The sequence below is a fragment of the Trichosporon asahii genome (genome assembly GCF_000293215.1).
Source record: "Trichosporon asahii var. asahii CBS 2479 unplaced genomic scaffold scaffold00070, whole genome shotgun sequence".
NCBI lineage: Eukaryota > Fungi > Basidiomycota > Tremellomycetes > Trichosporonales > Trichosporonaceae > Trichosporon > Trichosporon asahii.
Window position 1 is genome coordinate 2542068 of NW_014040855.1, and position 26407 is coordinate 2568474.

General features: G+C 59.4%; 6 protein-coding genes and 2 non-coding genes across 8 annotated transcripts; 7 read left to right on the forward strand and 1 right to left on the reverse strand.

Moving 5' to 3' along the window:
• Nucleotides 1-3975: 3975 nt before the first annotated feature.
• On the forward strand, nt 3976-5604 carry A1Q1_04832 (transporter; the record flags this gene model as incomplete). Its single annotated transcript, XM_014323070.1, has 1 exon — nt 3976-5604. One exon carries the CDS (start codon nt 3976-3978, stop codon nt 5602-5604), a length of 1629 nt encoding a protein of 542 aa, XP_014178545.1.
• A 419-nt stretch (nt 5605-6023) lies between these two features.
• On the reverse strand, nt 6024-6845 carry A1Q1_04833 (uncharacterized protein; the record flags this gene model as incomplete). The annotated part of the gene is made up of 1 exon (XM_014323071.1): nt 6024-6845. The coding sequence occupies one exon, from the start codon at nt 6843-6845 to the stop codon at nt 6024-6026; it is 822 nt and encodes a 273-aa protein (XP_014178546.1).
• A 1872-nt stretch (nt 6846-8717) lies between these two features.
• On the forward strand, nt 8718-10486 carry A1Q1_04834 (uncharacterized protein; the record flags this gene model as incomplete). The annotated part of the gene is made up of 3 exons (XM_014323072.1): nt 8718-8921; nt 8969-9242; nt 9510-10486. The coding sequence occupies 3 exons, from the start codon at nt 8718-8720 to the stop codon at nt 10484-10486; spliced, it is 1455 nt and encodes a 484-aa protein (XP_014178547.1).
• Nucleotides 10487-12830: 2344 nt separating this feature from the next.
• On the forward strand, nt 12831-12923 carry A1Q1_t498. Its single transcript has one exon. It is a non-coding gene; the product is annotated as a tRNA-Trp (tRNA).
• Nucleotides 12924-13273: 350 nt separating this feature from the next.
• A1Q1_t499 lies at nt 13274-13368 on the forward strand. The gene has a single exon. It is a non-coding gene; the product is annotated as a tRNA-Trp (tRNA).
• A 5853-nt stretch (nt 13369-19221) lies between these two features.
• A1Q1_04835 (aldehyde dehydrogenase (alddh)) lies at nt 19222-22165 on the forward strand (the record flags this gene model as incomplete). The annotated part of the gene is made up of 4 exons (XM_014323073.1): nt 19222-19349; nt 20099-21394; nt 21564-21603; nt 22061-22165. 4 exons carry the CDS (start codon nt 19222-19224, stop codon nt 22163-22165), a joined length of 1569 nt encoding a protein of 522 aa, XP_014178548.1.
• A 603-nt stretch (nt 22166-22768) lies between these two features.
• A1Q1_04836 (uncharacterized protein) lies at nt 22769-24246 on the forward strand (the record flags this gene model as incomplete). The annotated part of the gene is made up of 2 exons (XM_014323074.1): nt 22769-23008; nt 23590-24246. The coding sequence occupies 2 exons, from the start codon at nt 22769-22771 to the stop codon at nt 24244-24246; spliced, it is 897 nt and encodes a 298-aa protein (XP_014178549.1).
• Nucleotides 24247-25620: 1374 nt separating this feature from the next.
• On the forward strand, nt 25621-26226 carry A1Q1_04837 (uncharacterized protein; the record flags this gene model as incomplete). The annotated part of the gene is made up of 1 exon (XM_014323075.1): nt 25621-26226. The coding sequence occupies one exon, from the start codon at nt 25621-25623 to the stop codon at nt 26224-26226; it is 606 nt and encodes a 201-aa protein (XP_014178550.1).
• Between the last annotated feature and the right edge of the window lie 181 nt (nt 26227-26407).

Consider the following 26407-nt stretch of genomic DNA (forward strand, 5'->3'; position numbering starts at 1 on the left):
GCACGGATCGTTGGAGTTGGCCGAAGGAACACGAGTGCGTGAAGGCGCGAAAGTGCGCACGTACATTGCGGTGCCCGCAGTGGGTCCGAAGTGGACGGGACGGCAGGAGTAGGCGTGTTTCCATCCTGTTCATTACTCATCATGCGGGCAGTAGCGCGCACGGGACGCTCGACTGGCCGCACCATCGCTCTGGAACAACGCTACCATCACTCTGGTACCACTCGACACCATGAGCTGCGGTGGTAGTGAGTCCGCTAGGGATCGACGACAGTTTATGGTTTCTGGTGCTCGCTAGCAAGCAGTCCAAGATCGTCGCTCCGTTGCTTTCCGCCCGAAAACGACACTACTGAGTCCGCTAGTCTGTTTCGGCGACCGGGATATCCACGCCGCACCCACTAGTCGTGCTATGCTTTGCAGTAGGGTCTACAAGCTTGGCGTGCTGCGTCTCGGACTCGAGTCTCACTATAGGAGGCAAAGAACGGAGAAACTGAGCTTAACGGATTCCAGTGTGAACGACACCGTCTGTAAAATCGACAACGGCGATAACCAATATCGTGGGATCCGCCACCGATGTGTCTCCGCAGTCGCTCTGCATCGTGTGTGGCTGTTAGAGCTGCGCAACATGCACTGCGTGCCGTTTCTGGGCAGCGAGTGCTCCGCATCGGATGTGTATATCCGTTCAGCCTAGGTTCTTGAGGTGTCTACATAAACAGCCGTCAGAGGCGCGGCCATCAGCCGGATGCCTATGGCTTAACTGCTGTTCTTACTTCGACGGGCGAGGAAAACCCTCTTCCACCCAGTCCGATTGTCGAGACTCTCGAAGATCGTGAGCTGACGTTGACCCACACTGATCAGCTGCTGATGAGGTCGCTTAGCGCCCAACTCATCCGTGTTGTTGAATATCGAACGTTCAACACCCAGAAAAGGCGCTACGGCAAAGCGGACAGACTAGAGCAAACGCTAGCAGAGTCTAACGCACTGCGGCCAACACCGAGTGCGCTAAAGGTGGCATTTGCGCTACGTTAGCACATCCGCGGTGTGGCCTGGGCTAACGCCGTCTCGGTTCGGATCAAGCGCATCAGCTGGCTCATGTGTGCAGCATGCGTAGGCTGCCGCCGGAGCAGGGTCGGTCAGCCCGCCGGGCTCGGCACAGCATGCGGCTAGCACGGCTGCTAGGAGGGCTGGAACGGCGTTATCGGCGGAGTGCGGAACGCTGGAAAGATAAGGCGCGTTGTCATCCGCCTCACGTGAGTTTAGCCTAACAAGCTCGGACTTGGGATGGGACTTCGATGTTGGCCCGGAGTAACTCGTTACGGAGCTCGGACGTGCCTTCGCTAGCCCGAGCAATGGCGGTGCCGTGGCGTGTGGTCGTGTGCATGCTCTCGCGCATGCCGTACCATGTGTCCTGGCGGCCCCACGGGCAGCGATGGCGTGCACTTGCACCGCGCTCGGCGTGCTTGGAATGTTCGGGGGCGGTGTCGTGAATGCTCCGAGACGCAATCGCAGCCATTCAGAAGGCACACGACATGGGTCGCGTGCATCGCGTGATTGCGTGTTTGGTCACTCGCTATTTGCTTTCGGACCCGGCGTCGGTACGCCGAATGCGGTATGGCTCGTCGGACGGACGTTGGTCCTGGCGGACCTGACGGTCCTGAACACAGCTTGGGGGCCCGCTGTCTGCGGAGCTGCGTACGCCGGAGTTGCCAGGGACAGCCGTCGCCGAGGTCTTGGCAGCGTGATTAGGGCTTGGCTCGGCGCGCGTCTGCGTGTGCTCGACGCGTAGCGGGGGCTCCAGAGTCACCATGGCTGCGGGGGGGACGTATCGAGGCCGGGGGACAGGGACGGACGGGGTATTCTTGAGATCGTCCGCAGCATGTTAGCCAGCCACCAGCCAGCATACAGCCGACATGAGAAACCCAGGCTCTCGGCGCTCATAAGCTCACACGAACGACTTAGAGGTGTGTTCGGCGCATCGGCGTGTTTGGATGGCGACCGTCCCTTAATCGCGAGCTTGTCACCTTCGACGGGGGTAATCGCGTCATCGTTGAGCATAATGGCAACAACACCTCGCACGACCTTCACACGATCTTCGTGGTCGTGTGCACGCACGTTTCATATTCAGGAAGAACAGTCTCGACAGGCCCCGGAGACTTTGCATCGGCTCCGGATACCGAAACACTGGTCGAAGAGGTCCGAAGATGAGATTGACCCGAAGCTTGGCAACCGGTCGCAACAGGGACAGGGGACATGGCCTTCTTCTCCAAACTCCAATATCTGCCCCCGATAAGGTGTACAAGAGTGCAGGAGCTCCTACGTAGAGCGCCAAGGCGCCCCTACACTACGCTGACAAAGCCACGTATCGACGATCCGTTTATGCGCAAACCGTGGCCGCCGAGATCTGACCCAGAACTGATGCGAGCCTTCCTATTGGCGATACTGACCTTGTTCCCCGCCTTTGTCAGGTTCTCGTTGCCGATGCGCCGACGTACCGGCAAGCCGGAAGTGGAAAGAGTCTGGGTTCTGCTGATCAGCGAGGCTTGGCGATGGCCAGACCCGAGCCCGAAGCGTGAGAAGGCGTCACAAGGCTGGACTAAGGACTTGAATCTCGACGGACGTCGGCATCATCAGCGAGATCGTGCCTGGCGCCAGTCAGCGACATTCCGACAATCCGTTCGTGGCATTTCGTGCTCCAAACACCCAACATTCCATCCACGGCGACGTTGTCGAATGGAATGGCATTTGCTCACGCAGCTCTCTCACGAGCGTCACCTGTCACTCGGCAGATAGATCACCAGTCCCTTCTACGCTGCAAAGGATCTTCAGTTTACACTTCTCAGCAACGGTGACTTCTGATGAACAGCCTTCCCCATGACAAATTCTGTTATCGTCTGTCTGCCCCAGCCTGCGGCGGGTGTGACGGGAACCTGCGGCGGAGCAGATTTAAGGTGTACTATGACGACGCGTTCGGTGTCTTGTGAGAATCGGACAAGAAGACCGAAGGCCCGAGACTGCGCAGCGGAGGCGATGCCGTGGCCATTAGCTGCGCTCTAACAACGTGACCATGGCCGCCACCTGCAACTTCAGCCATGGAGGCTATGAGTCATTGCGATAGTTGAGTATCGGATGTCGTTAGGACTTTAGGAGGCGAAACGAACGCGTCGTCGGCCGTCCGGGCCGGTCCAGAAAATGTGAAAGACGAAAGTGTTACTCTAGTGTAATCGAACCCTTATCAAGGTCAAATGGGGATAAGGAATGTGAGCTGATTTGTAATGCGGGACTCTGCGGCGAACGTCGGCAAGCTTCGGGACCCTTCGGTTCCTCGGCACCTGCAAGCCAGATTTTCGGGATATCGACGCCTCGCTCGCCTTGATGAGTGCGGGTTTGCCTTTCCTCCCCGCTCGTTCGCTCGCGTCCGGACAGTCTAGCCCTGTCTGTGTCGCGCCTCCAACCGTTCCGGTCGCTCTTTCCCTCAGATCCTCAGGCTTGCTCAGGCAGAACTAGGCATCGTCCACTCAGCCTCCTTCGCCTCGTTCGCTTCTGCGGAGGGCTAGCCGTTGTACTGTCGCGTTGTCCCGCCGAATCGGGCTGTCACCCGCGCGCCAACTACGATCTAGACCCAGCCGCGATATGCCCAGACTCGTAGAGGCGTGGGCCTACCCCTTGTCATCGCCACCGAATGCGCGCCACCATCGTTCTTCACCCTTCCGCATGACTCGAACCGGGCTCAAGGCTGCGGGCTGCGGCTTGCTCCATGGCACCATGGGTACTGACCGACTAGGCGACCCGGCGAATTCTGCTGTTACCTCTTCACACTCCTTCTCACTGCGCTGTCCCTGTTCGGCGTGCGCTAACTACAAAAAACTGCACACCCGCCCTCACACTGACCTCTTCCAACTCCCCTCTGCTGCTCGCTTGCCACTCACTCACCCATCACAGCATATAGGCCATACCCATCTGTCTTACGTCTAGAATACGATGGACCACGATGAAGCCGCCGCGTCCACCGCCTCCAGTTACGAGCTCTCCCGTGTCTCAACCGCCGCACGCCGCCCGAGTCGTACTGCTCAAGAACGCCCTCAGCTAGCCCCGTTTAGCTCTGCCTTTGGCGGTTTCACCCCTCTCGACACTCCTCCGATTACCCCACCAGAGAGCAACAATGAGAAGATTGAGTCGATTCCACCAGCTCCGGTCGACTATTTGTCGTACAAGGAGGTCGTTCCTGGACCCAGTGTACCGCCGACGCCTGGAGAGACCGAGTTCTACCCAACCGACTTGGAGAGCGGATCCAGTACGCCTCCGTCGCCCACTGCGCACAACTCAACGGCGGACCTCACCATCGCCGAGCTCGCCAATGAGGCTGCCCCTTTGCCACCGGTCGATCGTGGCCGAGCCGCGATCATGTACCTGGTCGCCGTAACTCTGATCGAGGCGACTGTTTGGGGTCTACCCTTCTCCGTCGGCGTGCTGCACGAGTATTGGCTGTCGGAGCTGTTTCCGGACCCCTCCGCCGCCGGCGTCCTGACCCTCGCGTCCACGCTTCCGACCGGTCTGCTCTACTTCTGCGGCGTCTTCATGGGCCCGCTCTTCACCGCGTTCCCCTGGTTTGAGCGAGAGCTCCAGTTTGCTGGTCTGTTCATCTCGACAGCCGGCCTGCTCGCAAGTGCTTTCGTGACACAGCCGTGGCAGCTCATTCTCACGTTCGGCATCATGTTCCCCATGAGTGGCAGCGTGTACCTCCCCTGCGCCACGAACCTGTTCGAGTGGTGGAAGGCGCGCCGTGGCATGGCGACGGGCATTATGTACGCCGGTACCGGGCTCGGCGGCTGCGTGTTCCCGATCGTGGTAACAGCGCTCCTGAAGGCCTTTGGGTACCGCACGACCATGGTCTCGCTGGCTATCGCGTACCTCATTATCATCGCGACGTGCCTGTGCTTCACGAAGCGCCGCGTACCTCTGCCGACCTACGTCACCGGTGGCCGCCGCAAGCGCACCCGTCCCCCTGTCGACTGGTCTTTCCTCCGCCGCCGGGCGACCTGGGTCGGCTTCGCGTTCATGATGGTGCACTCGCTTGCAAACTTCATTCCCCTGCTCTGGATCACATCTTTCGCGACGCTTGTAGGCGCGAAGAGCCCTGACGGCCCGTCGCTCGTAGCCATCGTGAACGGCGTCACCGCGTTCGGCAATTGTCTCTCGGGGTGGGTGTCAGACCGCGTTCCTTGCCGAATCGCTGTCACTGTTTCCTGCCTCATTGCCGCCGTCAGCACGGCCACACTCTGGGGATTCGGTGACAATGAGAAGTTCCTCCTCGCATTCGCAGTGATGTGGGGTCTAACCGCCGCAAGCCTGGCGGGCATGTGGGGCGCGATGATCACCACAATCGCGCAGAACGACCCGTCCACGACCGTCGTCGCCTTCTCAGCGTTCATGACACTCAAAGGCATTGCGAGCTTCACGTCCGGTCCCATCTCGACCGCCCTCCTCAACTATGGCCCTATGGCCGGCGCTCCCGGCGCGTACGGCAGCACAAACTACGGAGTGCTCATCATCTTCACCACCATTATGACTGGTGCTGGAGGTTTGATCACCATCGCCTTCCCTGGATAGGCGCCCTGTTCTATCATGACATTATCGCTTCCCTCACCTTCCCAACCACCCTGCAACACCAACCACCCTGCAACAATCACCCTGGACATTCTGCTTTCCGCATTCATCTCCTGTATGTACGACGAACGAACAAACGACCAGCTCTTGTTCCCCCCTGTTCATAGACTTCGATACCACCTGCCGTAGTTGATGGCATTTAACGAAGATTCGGAAGCTTTGAGTGTGTAGCAGTCAGCGGCCCCACTGGCGGGGGCGAGAGCACCGAGGTGTGGGTTTACCCAGGGGTCTCCGACCCTGTGGGCGAGTGGCGTCGAGATCGTCCAGTCGGCGGTCGCCGGCCGAAGATCTCCTGTAGCCTGGACTTCGACTTCGACTTGCGAGTCGGGATTGCGCGGCTGACGCGAAGCGGTGGGCATGGTTTAGTGCAGGTTTCCGAACTCATCCTCGACGAGGATCTCGTCCGCCCTGCACAAGATGTGGGTCCTCATGCGGCTCGTGTCGGCGCCTCCGGGGTGGCTCTTCTCCATGCCGAGGCGGTGGGCGTTCTTGGGCTGGTCGAGGGCGACGCGTCGTTTCTCGAAGAACACGTACCCGGCGTAGTAGACACGCGACGTATTACCAGCCACGGGCCCGCGCTTGGCGAGGAAGTCGTTCAGCTGCTTGCTCTGAATATTGACTTTCTCCGAAAACTGTGCACCGAGGTCACGCAGGAATGCCGCGCGCGTCACGCCCGGCAGCTTCAGGTGTGCCTCGATCTTGCGGCGGACCACGTCGCAGCTGTCGTACACCGGCACGCTGTCGGTGTCCTCGCCATTGAGCTTGACGCCCGTCACGTCCGCAGTCGCAGTGGTAGGTTTGGGCGCCTTGGCTTTGCCTTTGCTTGCGGGCTTGCCAGCCTCGGCGACGATGCCGGCGGCAGCCGAGCCCGCGGGAGGCGCGTTTTCCTTGCCAGCAGCAGGAGCAGGTTTAGCCTTGGGCATCTTTTCACCTCGGCGCTCCATGTCGAGGAAGAAACGCGTCGCAGCCTCGTACACACCACCGTCGCAGCCCTGCATCGAGCCAGTGTACCGCATGAAGCGGCCCCACGAGTTGGAGTTGACGCCGAGCTCGCGCTGCATCTCGGTCGTCTTCGCGCCGCCGTTCTCGATGTACTTGCGCAGCTTGCCGCGGATCTGGTTGCACGACCACTTATACTCGACGTCCGGGTCGTCGCTGATCATATATGTCTTCGTCGCGGGCATCGTGTGTCGTCTCTGTGTTATGAGTGTGCTGTGGGAACTCCCAACAGCCGCTCCACCTTCACACTCAACAATGGACGCGTCGCAACGTCGGGTCGGAAGTAAATCAATCTCGTCGTGATCCTCTGATCCTCTTGCCACCCAGTCACGTGACATTGCCAGGAGACTTGGGTGGCGAGGTCCTGTCCATTTTTGACCAGTGATTCGAGTGTGTCAGCGCTTATGCATGCTTGTAAAAGTGGCGAGGTAACGCTAGCACTAAGTGCTAGAATAATCTCTGAGTATGAGCCTGTAACTGCAGTATTGGGAGAGTGCAAGCTTGGAACATAGTGCACAGCAAGTGTGCGCGCTTTCTACGAGGTTCACGAGCATCTGCCTGTGCAAACAACGCCAGCCAACAGAATGGAGTGCTCGCCTACAGCTAGACGCACTTTCCTGATGCTCTGAATGCGGAAACGCTAAGATTCAGACTGGTACCAATGCATGGAGCCCAGAGACACACTGTCTTCCTCGCGTTCGCCACACTGCCACGGACAAGAGACGATGTCACCACCATGTTGCAGCCGCCCGCCACAAACGCGAGGGAAGACGCTGTTTCGAGAGGCAAGCAGACTTGGAACATATGCGGGCCAGCACAGAATCACGCGCCAGTGTCTTACTGCTCGTTGCGACCACACGTGACAGACTTGGTCAGCGGGGCTGCAGAGTTTTCTTGACCCCTACTCCAGGAATCCAGGAAGCACCTTCCCCCAAGCATCCACGATATCTTTGCTGTGATTCATCCCAAGTTTCCATCCCTTTCAATCTCCAACATACACCGCTTGAAGGAAAATGCGCAGGCGCAAGTGCCGGGTCCCCAGCGCCCACTGCGGGCTGTGGAACGGCCCTTCCTCTTACCCTTGCCACCAGCCCGGTGGCCGCAGTAGTGAGCTCAGATAGCTGTGTGGGATACAGCCACCTCCCTAACAATCTCCACTCCTACTGCGACATGTTTCGCCCATAGCTGTGTTGTGTAGATCTAAACGCGGTCGGCACCAGTATCCCAGAGATCCACCGCGGTCCACGCGCTGATTACATCATTCTTTATCAGGCTCTCTGCTATCTGACCCCTCTAATTCCGGCTTTCCGGCCAATCTGCGCTGTCCCCTGCCCGTTCCAGCACCATGCATTGAACTGAGACGGGTCCGGCGTTCTGGATATCGCACTCCTTGCTGAGGAAGGTCACGTGTTCGCATAGGCTGTAGCGCTGAAGCCCAGGTGAGTATCGCGCGCCTTTGCGGCGGAGCTCGCCGGATCGGGACATCGTAGCGAGGTAGACGAGATTGGCAGGATTTCTGCTGGTAGGTGCAGGGTTCTGGCTGATTACATCACCACGTGTCCTGGGCCGAGGTCGCGGTCAACCCGGCGACCTGCTGACGTCTTTTCCCACGCTTCCTTTCTTCTTTGTCTCATGCAATATGTCGTGTGCATGCAGCGAGCGCGCAGTCGAGTCCGCGTATCTTTTTTTAAGACTCCTAATGAGTGTCCATTCGCTGACTGATGGGTGGGGAGCGAAAACAACACGGCGTCCAAAAGGTCAGATGCAGCGGCCCGGCATTTCAAATGAGCCGCGAAAAGGTCAGATAACCCTGCGCTGGGCGGGCAGCCGCCGCCAGAAAGGTCAGATAGACGTCGGATCTGGGCGTGCACTCTGCTCCCGCACCCGTCGGTTATCAACGCCAACCCCAGCCTCGTACTGGTCGTTCCCTCTCGTGCCCCCTCGTTCCCCACCGGCTAGCAGGCGACTTAACCCCCCCACCGTCCATTCGCGCCGTTTCGTTATAAGCGCCAGACGCCCACCGACTCGCTCCTCCTCATCCCCTATCTTTCTCAAAAATGACCGTCGCTACCCAGTACAAGAACCAGTGCTACGTCAACGGCAAGTGGGTCTCCTCCGAGTCCGGCAAGACCTTCGCCGTCACCAACCCCGCGACCGGCGAGCACATCGCCGATGTCCCCGACATGACCGAGGAGGAGGTCCTCGGCGCGGTCAAGGCTGCTGAGGACGCCTTCCCCGCCTGGTCCAACACTCCCCCCAAGGTGAGCTCCACGCAGCGCTCTCAGCGAATCCAGTATGCTAATGACAGGCCCGTTCCGACATCATCATGAAGTTCTACCAGCTCATGATGGAGCGCACCGACGAGCTCGCCAAGCTCATCACCCTCGAGAACGGCAAGCCCCTTGCTGACGCTGTCACCGAGCACAAGTACTCGGCCTCGTTCATGGAGTGGTTCGCCGCCGAGGCTATGCGCACCGACGGCGACGTTATCCCCTCGACCATCCCCGGTCTCCGCAACGTCGTCATCCGTCAGCCCGTTGGTGTCGTCGGTATTATCACCCCCTGGAACTTCCCCTCTGCCAGTGAGTATTCGGTCTTAACGAGCTGGACTGTCGGCTAGCTCCACGGCGGCGACTTCCGCCGGAGCTATTATCCGGTTGCCTTGCTGGAATGTGAGACAGCTTCCGGACGCCGGAGCTGCATGTGCCTCTGGGGAAGCTGGTTTCGCAACCGCTGCATAGCGCCCTGCTCTTTTCCGAGAAGCGCGGCTGGCTATCAGAACGGTCGCAGTCCGCTCCACCGCGAGAGCTACGACCTGCTCTCTGTGTGATACTGTAGCTGACCTCCAGTGATCACCCGCAAGGTCGGCCCTGCCCTCGCCGCTGGATGCACCTGCGTCGTTAAGGCTCCCTCTGACACCCCTCTCTCGGCCTTCGCCCTCATGGAGATTGCTGAGCAGGCCGGCGTCCCCGCCGGTGTTATCAACGTCATCTCCTCGCGCAACTCGCGCATGTGCGCCAAGATCCTCTGCGAGCACCCTGTCATCAAGAAGATTTCTTTCACTGGCTCGACCGGTGTTGGCCAGCAGCTCATGGCCCAGTCTGCCTCGACCCTGAAGAAGATGTCTATGGAGCTTGGCGGTAACGCGCCCTTCATCGTCTTCGAGGACGCTGACATTGACGACGCCGTCAAGGGCGCCGTCATTGCCAAGTTCCGCTCCTCGGGCCAGACCTGCGTCTGCGCCAACCGCCTCTACGTCCACGAGAAGGTCTACGACGAGTTCACTTCCAAGCTCGCTGATGCCGTCCGCGCCTTCGTTGTCGGAAACGGTATGGACAAGGGCGTCACCCATGGCCCTCTCATCCATGAGCGCGCCGTTGCCAAGGTCAAGGAGCACGTTGAGGACGCCGTCGCCAAGGGCGCCAAGGTCCTCGTCGGTGGAAAGCCCGGCAAGGGCAACTTCTTCGAGCCCACTGTCCTCGTTGACGTGCCCGTTGAGGCTGTCGTCAGCAAGGACGAGACTTTCGGTCCTCTCGCCCCCTGCTTCAAGTTCTCTTCGGAGGAGGAGGTTCTCAAGCTCGCCAACGACACTGAGTACGGCCTTGCTGGCTACTTCTACTCGCGCGACATCGGTCGTGTGTGGCGTGTCGCTGAGGCGCTCAAGGCCGGCATGGTCTGCGCCAACTCTGGCGTCCTTTCGCAGGCCACCATCCCCTTCGGAGGCATCGATCAGAGCGGACATGGGGTTGAAGGCTCTCGCTTCGGAATTGATGAGTACATGGTGAAGAAGCTCATCGCGATGGGCGGCCTTGGAACGAAGTACTGAGTGTAGAAGAGTAGATGTTTCGTGAGATATTGTCAGTAGTTTTCATGCCACCTGTAGTTTAGTCCACCAAAAGTGCCACTCACGTGAGGCTGCCCTGACCTGTCTCACCTGTGTCTGTGCGTCCATGCGCCCCTGTTGCGCCCCTCGGTCTGGGCCAGTCCGTCAGCTTGCAGCTCGAGAGCGTCCTGCGCTGCGAATATGACTTTGCTACGAGAACGGGATACATGGACAGTCAAAGTTGCATCGGTGCTCTAGCGCTACTTCTTCTCCCCCTTCTTCATCTGGTTCATGACAGCCTGGTACTCGCGGTTCAGCCTGTGGCCCTCGTTCTTCTTGTCGTGCAGCAGCGACATGTCGAATCCCTCCTGCGCGCCGAGACCCTGCGCAGCACGCATCTTGTACTTCCGGATCGCGCGCTGATCCGCCGCAGCTCCCGCCTCGTCCATCGCCAGCAGGTCACGCGCGCTGACGGCGGAGCTCTCGAGCGGCCGCAGCCGCGTGACTGGTCCATCGTCGTCGGACTCGCTGTCTGACGGAGCGAGTGCGTGCAGGTTGGCCGGGTCGAAGGCGGCTGGAGACAGAGAGCGCGTACGCTGGCGCTGGCGTTTGGGAGAGGGAGAACGGCGCCTCGGCGGTGTGCGGGATCGGGAGCGTGAGTACGCACGCTTCCGTGGCGGCGTGCGGGAGCGAGAGCGGTAGCGGCGGTCGTCGTAGCGGTCGTACCTGCCACCTCGGTCGTAGCGGTCGTAGGAGCGAGAGCGTGATCGATCGTATCTCCGAGGAGAGGGAGAGTAGCGCCGACGTCCGCGGTCTCGGCTGTCGTAGCGATCGTACGAGCGTGAGCGAGATCGCGAATCGTAGCGTCGTCCCCGTTCGTAGCGGTCGTATGAGCGAGAGCGCGATCGCGAATCATACCGCCGTCTGTCCCTCGAACTGGACCGCGACCACGACCTAGAGTCCCGCCCGCGAGACCTCGACCTGGAGTCGCGACCCCGGGAGTGCGACCTAGATCGTCCACGCTCAGGTTCCGCCTCGAGCTCGCCGTCCTCATCACTGTCATCGTCCTCGCTCTCGCGCCCAGCGTTCAGGTCATACGCTCCGGCATCAGCGAAGATATCCTCCTCGTCCTCGGGATTCGGAGGCGGAGACGGCGTCTTCTTCCGCTTGGGCGGTGGAGAGGGCGACCGACGTTTGTTCTTCTCCCGGAACTGCTTCTCCCGCTCCGCAAGGCTCAATCTGGGTTCCTCCGCCTTGCTCTTGCCCTTGTCACCAATAGATTTGAACTGTACGTTAGTTACACCGGGCCCATAAGGTTAACTCACCCTACTGCTCTCCTTCTTCTCAGGTTTCTTCTCGGCCACAGGCTTCGGCCTGGAGAGCACCGCGCTCCCGAGTGCATCAAGCTCGTCCTCGACTTTGGCACCCTTCTCGCGCTCCAGCTCTGCTTTGCGCTTCGCAAGCAGCGCGAAGTCTAAGCCCTTCACGAGTACAGAGTGCTCGGCATCGCCACCCAAGAATGCACGCTGCGATTCGACCTGAGGTTAGCTCAAAGACCAAGCAACTAGTAGCTACCTTATCAGCGTCGGTGCCCGCCTCGGCCTTGCGTCGCTCAAAGTCTGCCAAAACCTGCTCGACCTGGCGTCAGCTAAATCCGTTCTCGCCTGCTCACATGCTTGTACTCGCCGCCGTCGCCCTGACGGCGCATGGCCGCGCGATCCTTGTACTCCTGCCCTGCGGTCGCCGGAGCCTTCTGTTGCGACCGGGGACGGAACTGCGTCACTGCCTCCTTCGCCTCGGACTCATCCTTGGGCTTCTCCTTCCTGAATGTCAGCTGGTTGCCGAAGCTCCAAATGGGCACCGAACACGTACTCGAACGCTGATCGTCCTTTGCCCTTGCTGCGGTTGAAACGGTCCTTACGCGCGCCGCCCAGCGTCCCTCGCGAACGAGACGACTCGCCACCCTGTCGCGGCTGGCTCAGAAGTGAGCGGAAGGCGTTCTGCGGTCAGCTACTCTCGACGGTCTCGTAACTTACCTGATCCATTTTGCTGGTGAGGAGTGCAGATGGCTAAGTGGAGGTGCTCATGACACGAAAACAACGATGCAAGGTGCGTCATGGGCGAGCGTGGGAAAGTCACATCTCGCTTCTGAGCGGCAAATATCAGCCCTTCACAATCTCGTCTGCAGCCTCCAGCTTTACAAAACACCATTGCTGCGTGCAAATTTACAACGCAGATGTTCCGTTATGCATGCTGCGCACGTACAAGGGCCACTTGACACCAGAGGGCAGTCGACCAGTCGCCCGTGGGAGAGCTGCGCCCCTCCCCCACGTGACCACATCACGGTGACTCCGTGGCGTAATTGGTAGCGCTTCAGATTCCAATGACTGGGATATCTTACGATTCCTGAAGGTTGTCCGTTCGAGTCGGGCCGGGGTCGGAGCCTCTCGATAGAGAGATTCCTCTTTTTCCTAGCCGCAGAAGTGCGGGGACGGGACGATTGGTCGAGTGGAAGAGGGTGGACGGTAGTGGTAGAGGCAAAGAGGCTTTTACGTAAACCTCCACCAGTGACTGTCGACCGCCTTCTCTTCTGATGTCCACGAGCCTGCCCATCGATCATTGCTTCTCCCGTAGCTTCAAACACACACTGTGCACTAGCGTGAGCAGGGATACTTGGCGCCGCACCACATCCTGACCTGCGGAAATGTAGAGAAAGCTGCAGTTTCGCCAAGGAAACGCGCAGGCGTGCGTGGCGCGGGCGCCGGCGAGGCTGACGTGATCAGCACGGTTGACTCCGTGGCGTAATTGGTAGCGCTTCAGATTCCAAAGACTGGGATATACTCACGTATTCCTGAAGGTTGTCCGTTCGAGTCGGGCCGGGGTCGGGGCCTCCCGATAGGGAGATCCTCTTTTACCTTGAGCGACGGGAGCAGTAGGTTTGGAGTGATGCCTGGACAGTCGAGCTGACCTGTTGAGGGGGAAGGGCTGCTCACGTTGCCTGAGGTCTTGTCAGCGGTAGAATACGAGGGGTGTTGATGGTTGTGGACGGCTGGGCCGAGAGGGAAGGGTTTGACTGTGGCCCTAAGGTCAATGGGGACGTGAGTGACCGAGTTGAGCAGGAGCCTGTGTCAGTCGAGGCAGCAAGTCATATACATGGGATGCACAAATGTCTCTCTATGTGTTGCCAACTTCCAAAATAGCCGGATGGTCGTCTGGCAAGATCGGAAGAGCCAAGGGACAGCTCCTAGAGCCGGCTGTCCAGTGTGGTGGCTGAATACGCCTACCACTCCTTGCAACGATCAAGCGTCCGCCACCACAGTCTGCTCCGAAGGGGCTGCTGGCTCATCTGCCGTCCCGTCGTCCCCCGCCTGCCCCGCAAAGTCCTCCCCATTGATGTCCAATCCGATTGCCCGAGCAACCTCTTCCATCAAACTCCTAGCTCTTCCATCAGCCTTCAGTCTGACTTTGAGCTCAGACAACGAACGCCTTGGGAGGACTCCGGTAAGGACAGTGATGTCCACGGGTGACTCGTTCTTCGCAATGGCCTTTGCCAGTGCGGCTTCCTCTCCGAGCATCCAAAACCCAGGCTCCCGCTCCTCGACCGCACGCGCAAAGGCGCAATATGCGCGTGCCTTTTTGAGTGCGTAACGGGGAAGAAGTTCGTGCCCGTCGACGGCGGCAGCAGCAACGAGCGCGTCGGCGACGGCGTCCCTGTCGTTCTCGAGTTGGGGACCCTCGACAGATCTGCCCGTCTTGATGAGGTCCAGTTGGCTCGTGAGCGTGAGCTGGTCCGGATCGAGCAGCTGCTGTTAGTATCGCAATCCATGAGCAAGCTCACATGACGCGTGGCGGTATCCATCCAGCGCACCAACAACTCTTGGTTCTGCGGCTGACCAAGATTCAATGGCTCAACGGTCAGATGGCGATAGTACGGATGCCAGGTCGGAGGCTTGCTGTCATGGAGGCGCATTGTGCCGGCCGCGATCTTGGACAGAACTGCGCAGGAGTCAGTCGATGAGCAGGCCAATGCAACTCACAAAGGTTCCAACGACTGCGAGCGTGCCTTCGACGGGGAAACATTTCATGGCCCTCGTTTGCGTCTGGGTTGCACGTTTGTTGCTCTCGCAGAACAGAGTGGTCACACGTCGCCAGCAGGTTCATGTAGCCGATGTACTCCATCTCCTCCGTGTCTATCCAGCATGCAGCTTGGCCGGCACGTGGACATGGTCTAGAGGCCAGCAGATCGCGCAGGTTGTCATTGTCATATCCAACCAAAAGGGTAGCGAGATAGAAAGACGGCGCGACGACGTGCTCTGCTCTTTCTTCGCATACCACAGGGCTACCAGGGCGTCGGCGTTCCTCTGATTAAGTCAGCACAAACCTCTGCTGGCCGTTGCAACGTCACTCACGGATGTATCTCTCAATCTTCGTCAGGTAGGCTCGGCGATCGGGCGACAGCGGCTTGAACACGGATCTCGGAAGCAGGGAGTAGACGGCAGACCTGATATCGCTCAAATACTTCAACTGCGGCCACAGGTCTCCCAAGTATGAATACAGCAGGATGGCGGTTCCATCGAGATCGTTCAAATCGGCATGCTCGCAAAAGTACAAGCTGATGTCAGCGTTTGCACCATCACAGACAGGCGAGACGTACCTGATACGCTCATCCCTGAGACCGCTAGGATGGAAGAAATTGCGGATGGCTTTCTCCAATCTGGGGATGATCTTTTCTTCGGTGCGGGCGATAGCTTCCGCGTAAACCGCGGTCGTCATTCTGAAACCGTAATGCGGGTTGCGGATGAAAGCGGGATCCCGTTCCATTTCTGGACGGAAGGTCTCAAAACCCAACTCGCGCTTCTTGGCCACTCTTCGCGCACGCCGGAATGACCTGTAGGTCAGATTGGCTCTCACAGCTGTACTCACATCAAAACCGTGCGCGCGCCCTTGACGCTACGTGGCCGACTAGGCTCGGACATCCTCAGAGCATTCGGGTCTTCAGGCCGAATGACCTTACTGCCAATGGTAGCTCTGTGTAAGTGGCTAGCAGAAGTCGACGGAGTTGCGGGAGGAGGTCAAGTGAAAGTCCATGACGAGATAGTGACAAAGGCGCTCAGCCGACGATGATGAGGGGTGGCCAGGCGATTTAGCGTGGTTGACGTGGCTTTCGTCACGGGGGAGGGCGCAGTCCCCATCACTAACACGCTCAACATGATCAGCGGCGGCTACGGGAGCTAATCCCACAGCCCGAGGTGATGCCTTCCTCGTCATCCTCAACAACTTCGCCATCACTCAACTCGCTCTCACAGCTCGACTGTGCTGCTTTGGCTCACAACTCACATGCTCACATAGTCCACACTTACAGCAGACAAGTGGACAGTCGCAAGATCAGCCCCAACGTCATCACCGACGGCGACGATGTGACGGCGCGCTGTCACGAGCTCGCCATCGCTGCCTTCCCTCCTTCCCTCACCTTCCCTGTTCGATCGAACAGCGAAACATGTCGGCAAGTCGACTCATCACACCGAGATGAGGCAGATTGGCTGCGAGTAAGTGAAGAGGGTGCAGAAGTTACGGGGGCGGGGCATCGCATGCTGTCGTCTTCAAAGTCTGGGTATTCGTTGGTTGGTGGACTAGCCTGGTGGAGGTCTTTGTGGGGCACACAATATTCATCCTCCGGACCGGCGGCAGCGATGCCGAGCCACGCGAGCGGCATCTGAGCGGGTGATCGGCATTGATTGGCGGATGAGATCCGCGCACGATGCCGAGTCTCCGCTGCGGCCCTTCCCCCGCCTTCCTCTCGTGATTAAACTCACGCTAGCCCTTTCATTCCCGGCGTCCGCGATCCCCCCTTGTCGCCTTGGCCATATGTGCCCCGCGTCGAGGTAGTCACGCCGCTGCGCGCTCCGCGCCTCGGTGTGTGTCATGTGGGCATCGGAAGAAACCGGAGCTGCCTGAATGGTGACAGGCGGCATGAATTGCGATCGCTTGCAGGCTTGCCTGCTTGCGTGAGATCGAGAAAGGCACATCAGGCCACTATCCGCTGAACGAGAGTTTGGGGAAGGCACCGAATGCTGACACAGCGCACACAGCGTAGCAACGTAGCTACAAGATGGGGGAGCCTGTGCCATTGCCGACGTTGCCGCATGTGCCGCAACAGCGACGCTACTGCCGCCGGCTGTTTCTCCCGAGTCCCCTGCCCGCGCCCTGCTGCGACCCTGGTGCACAGGAAACCGATATTGTGCTGACTACATCGACACTCCGACGACGGGGTGGGTGTTTGACGTGCTGCGTTGGCCGTGTTCTGCTGATGGCCCGTCCGCTAACGCTGGCTGACTTCTACGTGCTTCTGCTATTGACTGTGTCTCGGCTTAACGCTGCAGGTTGCTCGGCGCAGATTGGGCGCCGCGGGGCGCTGTGGCCTGTCTTGTCCTTCTTGTGATTGCGGTGGCCGCCGGGATCGAGATCGTGGCGCGGTTCCAAAAGCATCAATGCGCCGCATGCCTCTTGTCAACCGCAATCTGACAGGTGCCTGTTGGCCATCGGGTGTGAGCATCGGTCCTCGTTCGTCGGTCGGTCGTCGGACGTGTCGGGCGACCGGGCTAAGCGGCTGTGGTCAGTTACGCGAGACTTAGCCGTGAGCGTGCATGCCAGCGTGCCCCCGCGTTGGACTGCAGTGGGACGTGTGGCCCGCCCAAGAAGAACAAGCTCGGCCTGCGATCCAGAGTGGGGGAGCCGGGTGCCCCTGCGTTCCTAGTGCCTTGCTTGGGAAACCGCCAACCTTTGCGGCATCGGCATCCTCGCCTGCTCTCCAGCCCCCCTGGGGCCAGTCGGGGGACTGGCACGTCGATCACGAATGCGGGCGGCAGCGCTTTCCGCGGCTGGAGCCTGCCAGACGTGCCATGGGATGCTGACCGAGCCGCATATTGCCGCCGGACATCCTGGGATGCTCATGAGCGGGCTGTGGCCTCGTTTAGGACTGCGTTTCATTAGCCCGCAACACCGGTCAATTATGCTCTGGCTCATTCCCCAATGTTAAGCGAGACGTGTCTGCCCGTGTCTACAGAAGTAGCCAAGCCAAATCCAGGCTTAGCTCAGCTTCCTCAGCGCACCCAGAGTCCGCTCTTGCTGGTTCTACGGCCCAACAGCCGTCTGCGAAGCTGCGTCTGCATCCTCCATCGACGGATGTTCTGTCCCTGAATAACTCAGGCGGCATCTGCGGCCTGACACTCGACATGCCTGAGGATGCCTGAAGGCCTGACTCGGCGCGACCAAGCGCACGCCGATCCACTACATTGGCTGCCTCGTATCTCCAAACGTATGAGGGCATGTACGGGGCCGCCGGGCTGTGACAGGGATTGCAGAGTGGGGCAAGCCGTTGCCCCAGCTCTTCTCCAGTCGCACCGTTCATCTCTGAATCGCTGGGCGTTGCTGAGCATGGCACGAGGCGCACTGGGTGGGCGCTGGGCGTTCCGAGCAGGCCACTAGCCCGCAGATACGACCACAGATCGTCGCTCGCTATCGCTTGTGTCTGCGTCTGCCCTAGGTGCCCCAGCTGCCCCGGCCTAGTCCAGCCTCTCTCGCATCTCCCCGACATGGAGTGTTAGTCGAATCTTCCATGTTCGCCCTGGTGTTTCCTGGCTTCGTTCCTTCGCGTTCTGTCGCACCGGCTGCTGCCCACACGCCCCGTGCAGCTGTGCGGACATTAAGCATACGACATGTCAGTACGGCCCAATGGTCATGTCGCACTCTGTCGAAGGTTCTGAGAGGCTCAGTGCCCACTGACTGCTAACGGCTGACTGGTTCGACAAGCGTCGGTCGTCGGATCGGAGCTGACCTCCGCTTTACATCTAAAGTTGCAGGAGCATCGGGACACCCTTGATTGCATTATTGATGGCCGATAGAATGGGTTGGCTAGGCAGCATCGCGCGCAGAGTGTGCCAGCAGAAGCACAGGGGGTGTGAACTGTGGTGAATGCTGGGTGTGAAAGGTCACCTGACACGCGCACGTCGTTCGAGCCGAGCTTGTACTTCGGCAACTTGAGCCCCCTTCGAGCCCTTGGTTGCGCCTTGGGCCGCCTGCGCTGGTTGTCAATAACCGTTCCTGATCGGGTACCCGCCAGCCTGGTTGGTCCCCCACAGAAACGGCAGCGATGGACGCGGGGACACTCGGACGCTGGCACTGAAATGCTAAGTAACCGGTATCTATGCATGTGCGTGCTGCGTGCACGGCATATTGTTATTTCGAATCCGGCTCTCCCGAGGTGCCCAGACGGCGCACCGCCCGAGGCGAGCGAGACTAGCCGCAAAGGCCATTACGGCCTGTCACGAGTCAGCCAGGGGCGGTCGGTCGTGATCAAGATCCGATGTGGAGATAGTGAGCGCTGCTGAGCGTCGTTGCATTGTATCAGACACCCCCACTTTACTCCTCAGCGGGCCCAGCGCGCCCAACGGCAGCTCAGGACCGAGTGCCGCCAGAGCCGCAGGGCCCGCAGAACCGGGCTGCCCACAGGTCGGCAGATCACTCGTTCAGGCTGTTCAGGCGTTCAGGCGCCCAGCCTGCCGCTCAGGCTCGGGCTCTCGCTCTCACGCGCGCAGGTACGCACCCCAGGTCCAAGGCGAGATGTCGGTGTGTCAGCCTCGTACCCTCGTCGCCAGCTACTGGATACCACACCATCGACATATATAAGTGCTCCCCACAACCTCTTCTGCTTTTCCCCACACCCTCTCGAACGAGCCAAAATGTCCAACGCCGTCTTCAAGCACACCTTCAACCACGCCGGTTACAAGGGCGACGTCGAGGTCCCCATCGGCCTCTTCATCAACGGCCAGTGGACCAACTCTGTCGACAAGAACGCCAAGACCATCCCGTGAGTATCGACCTTTCTCTCTCAGCGTCTGCGCTCTCCTCACCGTGAGCGACGAACGGACATGGGCGAGCGGGTCTCCGCTGTCTGTGTGGATGTCTCGGTGCGAGCTGGCCGGGTCTGTCTGTGTGAGCGGCATCGGCCGGTCGCCGGCCGGGCCGGGCTGCGGTTGGGAGCGAGCTCCTCGCACTACGCACACGTACTCCCCCGTCTGTGCTAGTGTGCTCGCTGGCTAGCTCCGCATCTGCGCCCTTCCCACATTCCAATCTGGATCGCTGCTTCTTTGTTTGAGCGCTGGCGAGGGGAACGTCGGGACAGCCGACGGTCACGGGGCTGGGAAGCTTGGGCCAGCATAACCCTAGCATGTGGGCGTGGGGAAATACCCGCCCTTTGCCGGGGGGCTAAATCCCGGCTCTTTCGCGTCACCCCCCGGGGATGATGCGATAAACCGGCCTCGTCCCTATTCCCCCGACCGTCATTGCGGCGTTCGCTGCGATGCACACTGGGCTGCCCACCACCATGCACACATCCACATACGCCAGCGTGATTAAAGTTTGCCCATCGTCGTGTCGGCGCGTCATGTTGACGCGCCGTCCAATGAGCTCGCTACTCCGCTCTCGGAATGTGTGCTTAGTCACCATTCCTTGTGGCTGACGTTGCGGGCGAACGGTGGAGGTGGGCACAACCTAGATCCGCACGTCATCACCACTGCATGCAACCTGATTTGTCGGAACACCGAGCTGACCCTCCAGTGTCGTCAACCCCACCACCGGCGAGAAGATCGTCGACCTCCCCGAGGGTACCGAGGCTGACGTTGATGTCGCCATCGACGCCGCCCGCAAGGCCTACAACACCACCTGGGGCCTCAACACCCCCGGCTTCGAGCGCGGAAAGCTCCTGATCAAGCTCGCCGAGCTCGTCGAGCGTGACGCCGACATCCTCGCCTCGCTTGAGGCCCTCGACAACGGCAAGACCTTCGGTGCCGCTCGCGGCTTCGACGTCCCCGAGTCCGCCGGATGCTTCCGCTACTACGGTGGCTGGGCCGACAAGGTCCACGGCAAGGTCATTGAGCAGTCCGCCGACAAGGTCGTCCTCACCCGCCACGAGCCCGTCGGTGTCTGCGGTCAGATCATCCCCTGGAACTTCCCCCTCCTCATGTTCGCCTGGAAGCTCGGACCCGCCCTCGCCACCGGCTGCTCCATCGTCATCAAGCCCTCTGAGCTTACCCCCCTCACTGCCTGCTACATGACCAAGCTCATCAAGGAGGCTGGCTTCCCCGACGGAGTTGTCAACGTCGTCACCGGTTACGGCCAGACCGTCGGTAACGCCCTCTCCTCGTCGCAGAAGGTTGACAAGGTCGCCTTCACTGGCTCCACCGCCGTCGGCCGCAAGGTTCTCGAGGCTGCCGCCAAGTCCAACCTCAAGAAGGTCACCCTCGAGCTCGGTGGCAAGGGTGCCAACATTATCTTCGACGACTGTGTCCTCGACGACGCCGTCCGCTACGCCGCCCAGGGTATCTTCTTCAACCACGGCCAGACCTGCTGCGCCGGCTCGCGTATCTACGTCCAGGAGGGCATCTACGACGAGTTCGTCAAGAAGTTCGAGGCCGTCTCGAAGAAGATCACTGTCGGTGACCCCTTCGACGCCACCACCTTCCAGGGCCCCCAGGTCTCGCAGACCCAGTACGACCGTATCATGAACTACGTCGAGTGCGGCAAGCAGGAGGGTGCCAACGTCCTCACCGGTGGTGTCCGCCACGGCAAGACCGGCTACTTCATCGAGCCCACCGTCTTCACCGACGTCAAGCCCAACATGAAGATCGTCCAGGAGGAGATCTTCGGCCCCGTCGTCGTCATCGCCAAGTTCAAGACTGAGGAGGAGGTCATCGAGGCCGCCAACGACTCCATCTACGGTCTTGCCTCGGGTATCTTCACCCAGAACCTCGCCCGTGCCAACCGTGTCGGCAACGCCCTCCACGCCGGTACCGTCTGGGTTAACTGCTACAACGAGCTCCACTCGCAGGTTCCCTTCGGTGGCTTCAAGTCCTCGTACGTATTCTTTCTGACACATTTCCCCTTACCCCCTCCATCACACGTTCCCTTTCTACCACGTGATCCCCTTCCACCATCCACCCGTCTTCCACCATCCGCCCAACTTCTTCCACTTCTTCTCCGACGTCTTCCAACTCTTCAGAACTCAAAGCTGACCTCTCCGCAGTGGATTGGGCCGCGAACTTGGGGAATATGCCATTGAGAACGTAAGTAACGCAATCCAGAGCGATTTGGAGCATCCCAGAAGTGAAGAGAAGCATTTTTGTGCAGAAGTTTGGTCGTGGGAGGTGGTGTGGCAGCATAATTCTGGATATCGTCCAAATAATTTGCCTCCGCCCCCACCTCCACCGACCTCCACCGGGGGCCCCATCCACCACTGGAAACCTCTTCTACGACCCTTCCAACTCTTCTCGTCGATGCTCCTCTCGTTTCTCTTCTTTTCTTTCACGTTTTTGCGCAGAGCTGACGAAAGTACACGGAGATCAAGGCTGTGCACCAGCGCCTTACTGGCTACGTCGGCCCCGTCCCTCCTCTTTAAAGAGAACGCGCAGTTTCGGGTGTTTTGGGAGTCTCTCTCTGACGGTTATCTGAAGTTTTACGTGACGAGTGTGATGAATGAGTCTCAGCAGTTACCACCGTAGCGTGTGCGCACACATTGCCAAGCTCGCGACCCAATCCACTGCGGAGAGGTCAGCTTTGAGTTCTGAAGAGTTGGAAGATGTCGGAGAAGAAGTGGAAGAAGTTGGGCGGATGGTGCGCAGGATGTGATCCTAGCGGATCACATCCTGCAATACTGACACAAACTGACCTCTGCTAATCGATCGTCGACTGAGAAAGAGCGCAGGCTCATATATTCTTTCTTTGGTCCTGAAGGTGGAGCAGTGTGGGCTGGTTACTGCCGAGCGAGCGTTTTTTCGTACGAGACTTAGCTGCTGGATGTGCCAATAGTGGTAGGGTGTGCATCCTCTCCATGGCTGGAGGACCTCGTACATTGCGCGTCAGCTTGAGACATTGCCTTGGAGGTCGGCAGATCACTGGATGGGAGGGAGGATCGACAGAAGGAAGACACAAGGAAGACAAATGCCGCACTCGCCACCGCCATGCCACACATGCCACATCGCCTTGCCACCTGTAGCCACACCACGCCGCACCACGCAACGACGGAGCACTTTCACTGGCCATGTCTTCAATTCTCAGCGTATGCATGCAGGCAAGTCGCAACCGTGCATTCCGATCCCCGGGTCCGTGCACCCTCGCGTTCGCGGTGTCCTCCGTCATGCACCCGGTCCGAGCGCAGCACTGATCGCCCCTGCGCCTTCCACCCGTCACACCTCAGACCTCACCCAACACCGCATCACACTGCCCACCACGATGCCCGCCTTCACCCACGACCCCTCTCCGCCCGTGTACACGCCCTCCACGCCGTTGCCGAAGAAGGGCGCGATTGCCATGCCGGCTAACCCGAATGCGTCGCTTGCCTCCCTCGAGTCGCTCGATGGGCTCGAGAGGCGGCAGGCTGAGATCGACCGCGAGGACGAGCTCGATGAGATCAGACGTGAGATCCTGCACCTCAACACAAGGCTGGACACTTTGCTCAGCACCCAGTTTCTTGTGAGTAGCGGTCTGGCAGCAGCGCGCTCATGACAGCTCGTCACCTCCGTGTTCTGCCTGGCGGCTGTGACTGTGTCGACGGTGTGGTCGCGCGGGCGCCAGTAGGCGCCAGGGGCTTCGGCGGGAACTAGCTTCCCACAAGCTCACACGACTAGAGTGAATGTATGACGTGGCTACTGACAGATGGCGACGACCGCCAATGCCTCATCGGCCGTTGCCGTCTAGCACTTGCCAGCCATAGAGCTGGGGTGAGCTTGCTGTCCATCAGTCTGCTTCTGCTGTTGCATCACACCTACGCCGTGGCTTGTCACAATACATGCTGACTCTCGACAAGTCGGCTGAGCGGGACGGTAGTCACCGCCGGCCAAGCGCTAGGTAGACCACTCAATGGCTTCTCGGCAACAAGCGTGGCACTATCTCCACTAGCTCACGAGCGGAATCAAGTCTTCCTCACACGACACTGACACATATAATCACTCACCGCTATCGATACCCCTGTCTCCATCTCACCATCACCGCAAGCTTCTACAAATTTGTTTGCTCACTTCCCGTCTCTTGAAACTCTCTCCACTTGTCAAAAGCGGGCTCTCGACAGAATGGCGTCAGCGAGAACCTACAACGCACATGCCAGCTCATCGACCACGCCCATGGGTACATCCCCGCCACAGCAGGCTGCCTCGCCCCCACCCTCCTCGTCAACGCCCCCAAACAACACCAACCCCGCCCGAACATCAGTGCCGCCAGGGCGCCCTGATCGCCTACTGATCCACTTCGAGCAACTTCAGATGATGCGCGAAGAACGCTTGGCAATGGAGAAGAAGCGCGAGGCGGCTTTCCGCCGCAAGGAACAAAAGAGACGTCAGGAAGACGACCGTACTCGGCGTTGGGCAGAAAGCGGTGGCTCAGACACCGACCATCGCCCCTTCGACTACGACTCTCACCATGTCTCGGGCAAGACAGACGAGGGAACTTACTCCGACCCCAATGCGACAATGGATCTGCGCGCGCGGGAATCCAGAGAGCGCATCATTGCAGCTTGGGAAGGGATGCGGAAGATCAGGGAGGGGCCAAGTTCTTACCGAGGAGGAACTGGCGGGGCCAGTGCGCTTAGTGCCCCCAGACCACCTGTCATCGGCCCAGTTCCTACCGCCGTGAAGGTGAGGTCATCAAGCGGTTCGGCACGACCGCCTGCAAGTGCACGTGAGAGGCGTGGTCCCCTCTACGGAAGAACATGTTGATACCATCTGTTATGCATCGAATCATGCTGCTTACTATGCCGCGGCTATCTGGCCGGCGTACAACCGATGGCCGTTCCCGCCTTCACCGCTTCACCCACGCCTCGGCACTGGTATGCTCCACACCGGATGTTTGCCTGGCGGTGACGTTTGTCTGGCGGGTACACAGTATCCCCGCGTGTCCATCGTCAACATGCGATTGCTCCTCGTTGCGCAACCGCTATATAAGGCCCAGCTCCAAAGCGGTCGATAAACCCAAGAAAGCGGGTCACAATGAAGCTACGCTGAAACCCGTAGTTGTATGGTAGTGGTTTGTGTCGTATGGCTGGGCCGCCGGTGCTGTGGAGAGTTGCCACGGCTATCTCGCCGTTCAGGTTGTCATCTCTCAAGACCTGAATGACCTTCCCATTCCTTTCTGCCCCGCTTGACTCCCTCGTCGTGATGGCGAAGGGCTTTGACTGCCTCCGAGAAAGCCAAACAGCTGCGATGCCCGGGTAGCCCAACATCATTGATTCACAGCTGTAGCTCACAGCATCAGCTCGCTCTCCACAAGCGGAAGTCTCTCGCGCGTCATACCAGATTCGCAGCATCTAAACGACTTGGAGGAATGTTGAACTGGGAGAAAAGCGCCTATGACCTCCCGCAATGCTCCTCCTGATTTATACTCCCAAGCATATCGACACTGGCTTGAATGACACAGCGTTTCGCCGTTGTAACCGAGGAGTCGCGCTCTTCAGGATAGAGCTGCGGTGCATGCATACAGCACTGCACGAGGGATAAACCAGTCAGATGGTTGAGATCGTCCGACGCTAGCACTTGCTCTGCACGGGGTGACTTCTCGTGCTGAAGTGATGGGTGGACCACCTCCACCACCGTCAACATTCCGTCTTTCGGTCATCTCCCCGCCATCGGGGATCGACGGCTTCTTCTCAATCTGCATCTTTGAGCCCCGCCTGCGTCACCGACACACTAAGCACGCTTTAGCATTCTCGACCCACAGCGTGACATTGCTAGACTGAGCAGCGTTCTGCAGGTGTAACGACCCAGAGGGGGATGTCACATTCCTCGCCCAATGAAGGCCCAGCCGTGCCTGTCGTCATCGCTCACCATCGTCCCTCATCATCCCTTGTTGTCCCTTGGCGGCGTCGGGCCTCCACACCAAACTCCACACTCCGAGCTCCATCGATCGATTCCAGATATCAACCCAGCAGGTTGACCTCCAAACGAGATGCTTCACTTGTTGAGCTCTTCTTGCCTCTTGATACTCACAACACTCTTCAAAGTAGTTGACGAAACGTGAAACAACACAGACGACATTCCCGACTTCTTCGGGTTACGCACTTCCGCTCCGACACTCACGATCTTCGCTTCTCAAGCATGGCTGACCGCGTCCACGCCCTCCGCACAGGGAGGAGTCCAGGCAGAAGTCTGCGCCCGCCACCAGTCTCCGGCCCCTCGTCCCAGTCAAAAGGGAAGCAGCCCATCCGCCCCAATCCCCAGTTCGAAGCGTACCACAATCCGTGGCGACTGCCAGAGTCTGACCCCGACGACGGATTCTGGAGCTGGCTTTTCACACCTCCCTCAAAGCCTTCCTCGCTCCCGTCTTCTTCTCCATCAGTTGTCTCTGCGGCGCAGGGAAAGGGAAAGAACAGTATGGGTTACGACGGATATGGAGGATACGCAGCATACGGAGGGTATGACGATGAGGACGACGCAACGGAGGCGAAAGGCGCAGCTCGATGGTTGAAGCCTCTCGCTCTCCTCTTCACCGTTGCACTTCTCATCACGTTTGTAGCACTGGTGCCGCCGCCAAGCTACGAGTCTCGCGGTCCGAGACCCAATTCGACATTGATCGTCCAATCTTCTGACTCCGACGTACCATCAGACTTCGTTCGAGAGCTGGCCGAGGAACATCCCGATGTAGAACAACCAGGGGACGCCGAAGCGCAGCGCGTGTTCCGCATAGTCCACCAGCCCCGCTAACTTAGTGAGTGCCCACCAACCATAGGTGACGATGGACAGGGGGACTAGGCCTGTGTTCGTTTGGCTAACGCTCAGTAACGATTCGTCATGAGCACGCCAGAACGCCACGACGCCACCTGAACCTGAACGTTTGAGACGCACTCTTCTGAGACACGATACCTACGACACGCATGATACGCTT